Source organism: Quercus suber, unplaced genomic scaffold, assembly GCF_002906115.3.
Source record: "Quercus suber isolate HL8 unplaced genomic scaffold, Cork oak 2.0 scaffold_59, whole genome shotgun sequence".
Lineage (NCBI taxonomy): Eukaryota > Viridiplantae > Streptophyta > Magnoliopsida > Fagales > Fagaceae > Quercus > Quercus suber.
Window position 1 is genome coordinate 1,639,444 of NW_027069524.1, and position 11,564 is coordinate 1,651,007.

Sequence of the window (11,564 nt, forward strand, 5' to 3'; positions counted from 1 at the left end):
AACGCACGTTAACCAAACCATTAATGAAATTGGTAATATGCTTATCAATTATCATCGCACAAAATAAAATTGTGAAAATAGTGTTCTTAGGCCACGACACGACACAACATAGCACATCTACAAGAAATGGCCTGCATTTGTCATATCATATGTCATCATTTCTTGAGGAGACCGAAACAAGCCAGCATTCCACTCAATTCTCCAGCATCAATCAAAGTCAAACTTTTTTATTCACAAGAGTCCCTACCCCATTGGTCCTAGCATTATCAAAAAACCCCTTTAAATTCAAAAAAGAAAAAAAAAAGAAAAAGAAAAAACCCCTTCATTATTAGATAGAGTGGGCCCCACAATGAAAAAGGACACTCATGATCAATCACCGTCCAACACTCTGCACGTTAGATCATATCAGATCAGATTAATTCTCACGGATCCCACCACATTCAACAACAGTTCTTGTCAGCCAACTATTGTCTATTTACAACCACAGATTTTTCACATACATACGTGGCCGGTCCTGGACCGTCCAAAATTAAAAGGCTGCCGTATCTGATTTTAATGCTGTGGCGATGGATACGGTCAATGTCCTTTTCTTCTTGTGTCTACGTGGCACCTTACGTTAGCTCTCAGCGCATCTCCCACGCGCAGCAAGGGGGCGTGTGGTGTTTTTGTTGGGGGTGTTTGGTGAGGGGAACAACTGGTGATCAGAATCAGACGGTGCTCAGCTCAGACCAGACCAATCAGGACCTTTGACACCTGTCAAAATTTGGTACTACAAATACACCTGCGGCCCAATTTCCCAACTTATTGACTTATACGACTGTAAGCGTTTGGTAAAAAATTATTAGTAGGTTTGTAAATCGAAATTAACGAAAATAGTTCATCACTCACAATCGCACACATCAACCTGTTGTGAAATTTGAAGACAAGGGAGACTAATAGGTTAAGGATTGCATTGAAATCGCCTAATATAATAACTGTAGGTGGGACTTGGTGACATGTTGCCACGTCATCTGAGTTTTGAGCTCTTGATGTTAGGGGGGATGGTGGAGATGCCTTGCTTGCAGAGCTCAGCTAGTACACTATCAGTGGAAGGAGGCTTGAGCCCCAAGGGTAAGGGTAGCCATGGCTTGCCAATTGCCTCTTTCACAACCTTGTCAATTACCTCCTCTTCCTGCTTTCAAAGCAATAATTTAATGTAAATATAAGGGCATTTTTCACATTTGATTTGATCACACTTTCGTGTTAACATCTTGTTGGTCACAACATGGGGAGCTAATATTTTAATGTTCATGGTACTGAACCATCTTGGTACAAATTATAATCTAGCTTCCATCTCATACCTTTTGAACCATATTTTTTTTTATAAAAGTCATTTTTATTTAGAGGAAAAGCATTGTACAGTTTGTACGAAGTATACACCAAGATATAACATAAAATTACCAAATAGGTTTTTTTTTTTTTTTTTCAAAAAATAAAATTAAAATTAGGTACGTTATTTTTCATAACTTGAAAACTAAACAGAATCCCAATTCCAATTTCTTAGAAATTATGACTCGGTACCCACATTTGTTGTAAAAATATATGCATCAACCTCAAAATTTATAAAAATCGGCAAGAAAAGGAAGTGTGTTAATAATTACCGGATGATGGTCAACAGGTGGCATGCCACAGCTATTATCAACTACACCAGCATGATGAAATTCTGCAGCATGATGAAATTCTGCAGCATTCTGCATTATGGGAAATGGGAATTAAGATATAAAAAGTGATTTATTTTTCTTGATAATTCGATAGTTACAATAATTGTTAAAGAAAATTTGAACCTTAGTTCTAATAAAAGAGATCAATGCGACTAAACTATTAGGCTTTTGGCAATTTATGAGATCATATAAAAGCATGTATCTTCAGAACCATAGTTGGACATATGACACATTTGAGTAATGCATGAACAAGATCAAAAGCTCTTCATCAGCACACTCACTTGAGGGTAGGAAGTATAAGGATGATGTGTAGGTGGCACAACAGGGCAGCCCCAAGCATGATCAGCAGGCATCTGAAACATCAAAATATCCCACATTATCAAACATGCAATAATACAACCACCTAGTCAAAACTAAAATTCAAGGGTTTTGCAGTTGTGTATGTTCACTGTTGAGAAAATAATACAACATATAGTCATGTCAAAAACATGCATTACCCCTGGATAAGGCTTCCAATGCCAATTATTTGTTGGTTGCCATGCAGGATAGCCAGGTTGACCCCACAATTGGGCTCCAGCTTGTTGACTGCCAGGTTGTCCCCATACGGGATAAATCGGAGCTGGGGAGAGGGTGTGATTAGAGTGATAGGGAGGGAAAGCCATGATTGGTCTTTGTTGATAATAATTTCTCTGCATTAGATCTCTTGAACGTGGCCATCTCCGTTCTTGTTCCTTGGGCAAGATATGTCTTCTGTGCATTCGGTATTTCTGTTTGAGAACAAATGGTTATTCATTTGATTAATGCATTTGATATTTCTTTTTGCAAAAAATACTTAATCCATCTGATTAGCCAAGAGAGGCGCTTTGACCACTAACAATAATATGTGAAAACATGTCATGCAGGGTAAAAATTATGAAGTAATATGTTAGGGATACCGACACTGCATATTTTACTACATAAACTTGACAAATTGTTGAAATGGTAGCAATCAAACTCATTGTCATGTCAATATGAATGTCATATCAATTTGTATGCATTTTATAGTAATAATGGTAATAGCTTTAGTATTTTCCAATCACATTCATTCATTGTCATGTCAATATGAATCTCAGTATTAAATTAATGTCTAAAAGATGGCATGATGTGATAAAAGGTTTACCATGGAACAAGTTTTAGATACAATATCTGGAAAGGTTACTAAATTATGTTCGAGTCTTTCATCAAGAAAATGACAATCATATTGAAACAGAACCTGATTGGGTGGTAATAGCAATACAGAATACCAACCTGGAGATGGCTTGCTACATTATGCCTTGTTAAACCTTCCACTTTCATGAGCTCTAGTATCCGAGAAGGAATGGCATGATCAACACCTAGTTGCTCCACTGCATGCACAAACTTCTTGTGCAGTTCTTGTGTCCAGTCTACCTGAAACCAAAACAAAAAATACATATCAAAATATAATCTGATGGTTTCCATGTCCAAATGCTAACCAAACACAAATTTAAATTAGTGAATATTTTCTACTACAGTAGTACCTATACAACTGATCATGAAGATATGACCAAAAGAAGAAAAACCAAAACAAAAAGGGGTATGCTATTGATGGCATTCACTTATTGGCTTGTTACATGGATGACTTCGTATTCCTGTCATAAAACCAAGTACTTGGACAATTTTTGAGAACTTTTAAGTGAATTTTAGTTGTTTAGGAAGTTATTGTGGTTATGACTTATGAGCACCTAATTATTCTCAAATTATTGGATCGTATGGGACAAATTAGTCTATGTACTCTAAACATCAGGCAATATCGGGGAGTTCTTCAAAAAGTTGTTATAACTTTCATAAATTAGATTACCTTCATCTTCTTCCGATTAGCTCTAGTCCCACATGAATTATGAGGTTGAGATGGTTTAATTGGTTTTTCAGCACAATCATCTCCTTTGTTGCTGAGACTATCTCTATTATGTAGATGATGAGACACCTTTCTCTCACTTTTAAAACCATCAGCAGACTCCTCTTCCTCTTTGATCAGATTCTTTTCTGGTATTTGAAGTTTGTCCTCCTGAAGAGTGCCTACACCAATTGAATCACCACAAGTAGTTTCGACAGATTTAGATTCCCCATCTTGCTCACCGCTCTCTTTTTCTATTGAGCAGTTTGTTTGATCTTGGCAATCCCCATCATCCAGTAACCGTGTTCCCTGTTTCAATTGTGGGGTCGAAGGAGCTGGGTACTTATCACTTCCTGCTGAGTGCTCCTTGTCATTTTCATGAACAAGGGACTCATTTTCAGTTTCCATTGATATTCTATTCTCAGGTTCTCCATTTTCCAGTTGTAGCTGCAGCATGGACACTACAGACTCTTTGACAGGCTTTAGTGATTCAGAGAGGTTGCTACCCCCAGCATTGAATGCCTGCACAGTATTTACAATATAATAATTTTTCTGCTCTCAATAATTGTACTATACATCTAATAGTAAGTCCAAACACTATGCTCCAGAAATTCAGACAGACCTTGTGAACCACATGCTGCCAAATATTCCTGAGTTTCTCCTCAGAAAGTGGCTTCCGCAAGAATTCAACTGCACCTTGCTGACAAATTATAATAACATAGACCCATTAACATTTATGATGGATTGGAAATGCACTCGGGGTTGTTTTGACATATGAGTTTAGCATCAAACTCCCAGTAAAGATCAAATAGAAATAACCAAAAGTTAAAGATCGTTTTATGGAAGCATTGGAATTTAAACTGAGACGTTCAAATATTGGTCTATGATTATAAAGGACCAAAAAACAAAACATTACAAAAGAAAAGCCATTTAAAAGATTGTATGATTAGATGTGCACGGTTATTTATTGCAAATTTGCACTTAAAACCTTACCGCTATGCACTTCATCATGGTGCTCAGGCAATGAATGTTTGAAGTCACTGCAACAAGAAGATCATATTGCTTTACATAAGAAATTGTACATGACGTTGGAAAGAAGAGTCCTTCCATAACTTTTTCCCTAACTATACTTTACACTGACATCGATGGTAAACTAGTAATCTGGTTTCTTGTGAAACAAAATTTTGAAAAAGTTCGAAAACAAAAATTATAAAAAGGGAAAAAGAAAAAGGTAAAGGATAAAACAGAGATAGAGGTAAATGACATAAGTATAAGAACTGAAACAAAGTTAAAAAAATTGACTAGAAAGATAACCTAAAAAGAAAACTTTATATTGAATATAGACCAGTTGGGACTAATTTCTGAACTTACTAATGGTTGGCAAGTCCTTAGCAGTTTCGAGAAATTTGAAACTCCCATGGCTGTCGCTTGTTCCCACCTGTGACCACATGTGTTTTTAAAAGATACATACATGTGTAGGAAGAGTGCAACATAGCACAAAGGCTCATTTATCTCAATGCTAAACATGTCAAGGAAGCAATTACCTTAATGCAGATAGATGAAGTGTGCATTATGATGATGTTAGAGACAAGATGAGATGAATGAAGCATGTTTACTTATGGATGCATTTTCTGGAATATGAATTTTTAGAAGGAAATAGAGGGAATCATTTTTCTTGATCTGGGATATTTACAACGTATGGTAAATAACACATTATTTTCCATATATGCATGTCATTTTGAAAATTTTAAAGAAATAATGAAAGACTTAGATGAATTTCCGTTTCAAAAAGGTTATTACCTCTACAATAGCAACATGAAAGCTTCCAGGCTTGTTTAAAATTGCTGACAAAGCTTCATTCTCATTGCAGAATGTAGAAACTGTAACAGACACGGAAGGGTTGTCACATATATGTTAACAAGAACACAAAAAGTGACAGATGAGTGAAGATAGGTAAAAAAAATTAAACACAAGAACTTTACTAATATCCAATAAAAAAGTGAAGGATAAAATGAGTTACTAATGAAAAAGAAAAGAAAAACAAAATGAAGAGGAGTTGCTTGAAGTATCTTAACACAATACTTTTAAATCACTTATTCTTCAAATTCAAGTTTTACCAAAAGAAACTATGATAGCAAGAGATTAGAGAAATCAAAAGAAACATGTTGAAAAGGCTAACAAGAAATTGCCAAAGATAACAACACATTAATTTCACCATTGTACCACATGCAACTAACAAATAGTACAAAAGTTCTAATGTATTAAGAATTTTAATCTCTTTTGTTTATCATTTAAAACCATGCTGTGTGAAAAGTTGATTGATCTCTAACACTATACAGTCAAAATGTCTTCTTTGCTCAATAAAACTAACATCCAAAACCACATTTATACATAGAACAGAAATCCCGAAGATGTAAAGAATTGGGGCGCTAAAAGATGCCTTTTGAAGGCAAAGATTAGGGGTGGGGGACCAATGCATTCATGGAATATAAAGTGAAGTAAGAAAAGTTGCGAACCAAGATTTCTAGTTTGGGAAAGAGAATATTGTGGAAAAAGCTAAGAACAAATAGGGGAATTCAAAATCTCTAACCAATATAATCCATTGCCTCAAGCTTTGATCTTATCTCTTCAGCTGAATTGGTGTCTCCATCAACAAGAAGCACCCTGAGTCCCTTAGGAAAGTCTTTCCACTCCTGTAAATCATTAGCAGAGCAAACCATAGCTGGTTTGGCATCGTTTCTCAGGCCCCCAACAAATCTTGCAGATCACTGCTTACCAACATTTGAACAGGTCTGCATGACCCCCAAGAATTACACATTAGAATTATCTTTGTTTGATCTAATAATCTATACTGTTAATCCAAACTTTTTCTATTATAAAAAAGTACTTCTAAAAGTAAACAAACAAAAAGAAGTGAGAAAGAAACAAAAAAAAAAAGTAAAACACTTTTTTTGATGATTGAAAGAAAAAGTAAACACATTGAGGGTATCATATCTCATGCAAGTTGAGCATGTTTACACAATAATGACCTATGAAACACCAATATATTTACTGATCTCTAAAGATTTAGTCATGAAAAGGCTATTTTGAACACAAAAATCTTCTTTAAACTATAGTGCAAGAACAAGTTTTGATTATGCATCGTGCAACGCTGAAACTATTAGATCATTCAATAATTTCCAACTTACTTGCAAGAAAGGTACTAAAAAAAAAAAAAACCCATATGAGAAACTAATCAAAATCCTGACACAAGTTTGTAAAATGTAAGATAACAAGAAGTTGGGAAAGATTTTGTAAAGATCTTATAAGCTAGTGCCATTTGAGCAGAACAAGAAACTAAACTCACCACAAAATACAGAGGAACCGACAAGAAAAACTCAACCATAAATTTTTCAAAAAATTAAGACAAATTAAAGAACACTTAAAAAAAAAAAGAAGAAACTTGGGATGTCTCAGAATGAAACTAGAAAAACAAAGAAGATAATCTGCTCCAAGTCAAATACATGCATGCGCATAACAGGAAAAAAAATCAACAGAAAATGCACTGTAAATCTATGTAACAATAAACATAAAAATATTGGTAATCAGCATGCAGATGGTAAAGCAAGATATCAAACGGTACACACAGAAGTACACTCTTTCTTTTCAACTACCTCTAATGAACACTGAAACTCCTCTTCTTACCCTGGCTCTTTTCTTCCCACTTCTTACAACTTATTACTTATTATCCTTTGGCTGTGTATATGAGAGAGAGAGAGAGAGAGAGAGAGAGAGAGAGAGATGCACTTGTGAGTTTTGAAGGGGTGTCTGTTTCTGTGAATTACTGTACAGTTGCCATCGTGTGTTGCGGACCACAGAATATGAAATGCACAAGGCTCTCCTTCAAAAGGTCAATAGACTTTTTTTTCCACTTCCTTTTTGGTGAATATCTCAAAACTACACAGAAAAATCACTTTTCTCCAATCATAAAGATCCCATTGCTTGCGTTTATCAAAAAAAAAAAAAAAGACCATTGCTTGCTTCTTTGAACCGCTTGTACCTTTTGCTGATATAATTTTTTGAGAGATATATATTACAAATTTTACACCATAATTTTATTGTATAAAGAATGATTTGGGAGAGACTCTACAAATTTTACACCATAATTGTATTGCATAAGATTTATAAATTAATAATTATAATTATGTTGTTGATATTTACTATGTGCATTTATTATCACATTAGTTATGTGTGTGTCCGGCAAAAATTACTTTTGCTAACTTATTTTATTATTCAGTTTATTTTTGTTATTATTTATGAATCTCATTACATTTTTTAATACTATTCATAGGTCTCATAGGACTATTTCAATTAACTTTTACTTTTATCTATAATATTTTTAGCAAAAAATTTCAATTTTAACAAAATAAGCGGATTCCAAATAAACTCAAAATATTTATTTTTTCAGCAAATTGTGGCAGGATAGTCAGATGGCTATGCAATATCTTTATTTTTTTGTGCTTTTGGAAAATTATTGCTTTTTCTAACACTTGAAATCTCATTAGAGCATAATTTTTGGAGGTATTATTTGACACTCAACAAACACCTCCGGACCCCCCCCACCCCCTCCAAAAAAAAAAAAAAAAAACCCAACACCTAAAATATAAAGTCCTCATGACTAATCGATTACTATTGAGACCAAACTTTTCAATCTATATTATTGCTTTGCCTTTTCTGACGTTCTCGCTTGCACTCATTGATGTTTTCTTGGTCAACAAATGAAGTTTTCTCCGGCACAAATCCTTTAGCTTTATCGTAAACTCTAAGGGTATGTTTGGTAACTTTTTTTTTCCTTATTTTTTGTTTTCAAAAACAATTTTCTATTTTTGAGATTAAAAAACTTATTTGGCAACTCAAAATGGACAAAAAACAAAAACTTTTTTCAAAACTCAATTTGTGAAAGAAACTGAAAACATGAAAAAAAAACTGTTTTCAATATCTAATTTTCAAAAGTCAATGAAAACACGTATTTAATTTAATAAATTTGTCTCATTTAATGAGTTAGCATTAGAGTTCAAATTCTAGTAACAACATATTTTAGTATTTTCTATTTTTTTTTTCAAAAAACTATCTTTTTAATTTCAGCTAACCAAATATGTTTTTTATTTCAAAAATACAAGAAAATTATTTTTTTCTTTATATTCTCAAAAAACAAGTTTTAGAAAATAGAAAACAAAAACGGTTACCAAACATAACCTAAATTTTTTTGAGAAGGAATACCTCTTTCCTTAATCCTTTAGCTCTTGTCTTCTCAATTTTAAACATAGGATAAGAGAACTTATTAGATTTTAGCTCTTGTCTTCTCTAATCTTATCAAAGGATAAGAGAACTTATATATTAATGTAATGAAAACAACCCTACATCCTCTATATATAAATTATCAATACAAAACCCCTACATCCTCTATATGGTTAGACAATTAACTTTTTTAGTCTTATTTTATTCCTCTCTTTTGTCCTCCTATCTCCCCTTATCCAAATATAATAGTATAAACTATAAAGAGAACTTTTAGATAAGTTTACCAAAAAAAAAAAAGAAACTTTTTAGATATTAATAACCCAAGCCTTGCTCTATTTAAGAACCATACCTATAGAGGTAGACAATTAATTTTTTATTCTCACTCAGTACTCTACTTTCCCACCATCAACTCTTTCCTTAATTTATATAAGTCCAAAATTCAAACATAAGTGGCATTACTTATTCTTGTTCATTTGGATGACCAAAAACCTTGTACTTATTATCTGTTTTTACTACTATACTATATATAAAAAATAATAATAATAATAATAAATCAAACACAAATCACTTCTTTCTTTGTTCAATAAAAGAGATGACTTCCTTATTATTGTAACTATTAAATTAAAAAAAAAATCAGATATAATTAGTTTTTTATTAAAGAGATGAGCTATAAAATTTAATTAGTTCAATTAGTAAAGTCTCTTCTTTTCAAATGAATAACCTAAATTTACATCTTGCATATGCCAAAAACAACAAATCTCTTATCCAATTAGGCCCCCCCCATAATCTTTGGCCTTATATACAACATGTTTTTATTTTATTCTAAATTAAATATATCACATACCCACTCACATTTTTGTTTGGAAATGTGATTTATGTCTAATTAAAATATGGAAAAATTTGTGCACCATCATTTTTTCTCTCTAAACATTTTTTGACAGCCAGTTACCACCAAACCCACTTTATCTCTTTTACTGTTAAAGTTAATCTCAAGAATCACCTGTTAAGGCCATATATATAGTGTAAAAAATGGCCACTTTTATAAGGTTTGACAAAAGTAATTGATAGGTAATTTTAACCCCAATCTTTATTTAGAAATGTTGATTCCCATACTAAAACCTAAACATGTCTCTTTGTATATAGTTGCTATGAAAAAGTCTAATATTAATTTGATTTTAAGTGAATCCTTCTTCAGTACTTGTGAAGATTAAGGTTATTGAATGATTATCTTGATAAATAATAAGTAAAACTGCAATAGTGCATTAGACAAATCAAGTTCTATTATTTTAAGCTTTATATTATAATTTATATTGTAAATGTATTCTGTGGGGCCCGTGGGCCCGATAGCCTCGGCCCATCGGGTATTAGGTCCAAGGCCAACGCCGAGGAAGACTGACCAGCCAAGGCTAAGTTAGACAAAGCCTCTTTTGTGACCCACGCCAAGGACCTGTTCGTCCTCGGCATTCTAAGGATAATCTTTGGGAGGGGACAAGCTCAGAGCAAGCTGTCACATTCGCACTTAAGGCATTCACCTAACCCCTCTGGCTGCATTAATGAGGATATAACCCCTTAGCAGGGCAACGTTGGTCAGAGTGAACTACTTGAGTACTGATAAGGCCTCTGATGGGACAGACGGCCAGAAGAGAGGCAAATGGATGATCAACAGATGGAATAAGGAGATAGGCAGATGAAAACTATATAAGAAAAGCAAGTAAAGTAAAAGAAGGGGGGGGGAAAAAAAGAAAGAGAGAGAACAAAAAGGCCTCCTCAGCCACAGGCCGAGGAGCATTCCCCCATTTGTAAAGAAACTCTTAGTATTTTTTATAAAGAAAGTTCATGCTTGGTGATCGACGGCCAGCGCCTAAACTTTTAACCCACTCTCTATAAATTTATTGTTTGGGCTTGATTGGGCTGAAAACCCATTCGTACTCAGGGTCAATCCAAATTGAGTCCCTACAATTGGCGCCGTCTGTGGGAAGGATTTAGGGCGCTGGCCGGTGCACCAGGCGAGTGTTCTAAGTATTCGTTTTACAATAGGTTGAAAAAAAAAATAGAAGATTTGACAGTAGAAAAAAAAAAAAAAAAGATCTTGATTTTATTATTTCATGAATAGAAAAAGTACAAGTTACAATCAGAGGCTCAGGCAGGTGTGTTGTACATACAAATTTACAAGCTAATACTACCAGCTATTTCTACAATCAGAGACCCAGGTGGAGCTGCCCTAAGAAAAAACTAGCCGGTGGGAAGTGTCAAGCCGTCCCTTTATTGGTATAAAGAGAATGGGAGAGTTTGACAAGAGGCGGAGAAGGGGAAGGGCAATCATGTTTCCAGGCCACCAACAACTCCCTTCTCGGCTAGGCGGAGCTGGAACAAAGAGAGGAGCAGATGCAGGGGCTCCGGGATACCTTCCCCCATGATGTTCCCTCGATTCTCTCCGATCCTCATGAGTGTTGGCCGTTGGAGACGGCAACACTCGAGCACCGTCCATGAGGTGAATTCGCACATCTTCCTCGTCGGGGGTGTGCTCCGAGGAAAGACGTTAGGTTCTCTAACAACACCCCTCTGGGACACCTCGAAGGGCGCCATCAGGGTTACGCCTGGACTCTGCCGCACCGAAAGCCCAGTGGGGGCTGCGGCCATACCGGTTTTTGTCAATCCCGGTAACAATTCCGGCGGGGTTGTTAAAAGCGCTT

General features: G+C 34.8%; 1 protein-coding gene across 6 annotated transcripts; it reads right to left on the reverse strand.

Annotated features, from left to right (window-relative positions):
• Nucleotides 1–207: 207 nt before the first annotated feature.
• Nucleotides 208–7,500, reverse strand: LOC111992294 (two-component response regulator-like APRR2). Of its 6 annotated transcripts, none has more exons than XR_010628649.1 (13): nucleotides 7,248–7,499; nucleotides 6,185–6,386; nucleotides 5,395–5,474; nucleotides 4,966–5,032; nucleotides 4,588–4,634; nucleotides 4,217–4,294; nucleotides 3,559–4,116; nucleotides 2,988–3,128; nucleotides 2,198–2,467; nucleotides 1,982–2,053; nucleotides 1,641–1,730; nucleotides 905–1,171; nucleotides 208–781 (listed from the first exon to the last, which is right to left on the reverse strand). XR_010628649.1 is itself a non-coding variant. In XM_065772459.1 (12 exons), the coding sequence occupies exons 2-12, from the start codon at nucleotides 6,312–6,314 to the stop codon at nucleotides 1,007–1,009; spliced, it is 1,698 nt and encodes a 565-aa protein (XP_065628531.1). In that variant the 5' UTR covers nucleotides 6,315–6,386; nucleotides 7,279–7,500; the 3' UTR covers nucleotides 208–1,006. The 6 variants fall into 6 exon arrangements, 3 of the variants coding, with proteins under 3 accessions (XP_065628531.1, XP_065628530.1, XP_065628532.1); XR_010628648.1 differs by having other exon boundaries at nucleotides 208–817; XR_010628647.1 differs by having other exon boundaries at nucleotides 889–1,171.
• Between the last annotated feature and the right edge of the window lie 4,064 nt (nucleotides 7,501–11,564).

Bases quoted from the DNA above. Each gene is read 5' to 3' on its own strand.
- LOC111992294 (XM_065772459.1), bottom strand. From the start codon at position 6,314: ATGGTTTGCTCTGCTAATGATTTACAGGAGTGGAAAGACTTTCCTAAG. The intron at 5,033-5,394 runs GTAATAACCTTT...ATGTGGTCACAG, and splicing joins TTCATGTTGCTATTGTAGAG to GTGGGAACAAGCGACAGCCA. The intron at 2,054-2,197 runs GTAATGCATGTT...TTGATGTTTCAG, and splicing joins ATTGGAAGCCTTATCCAGGG to ATGCCTGCTGATCATGCTTG.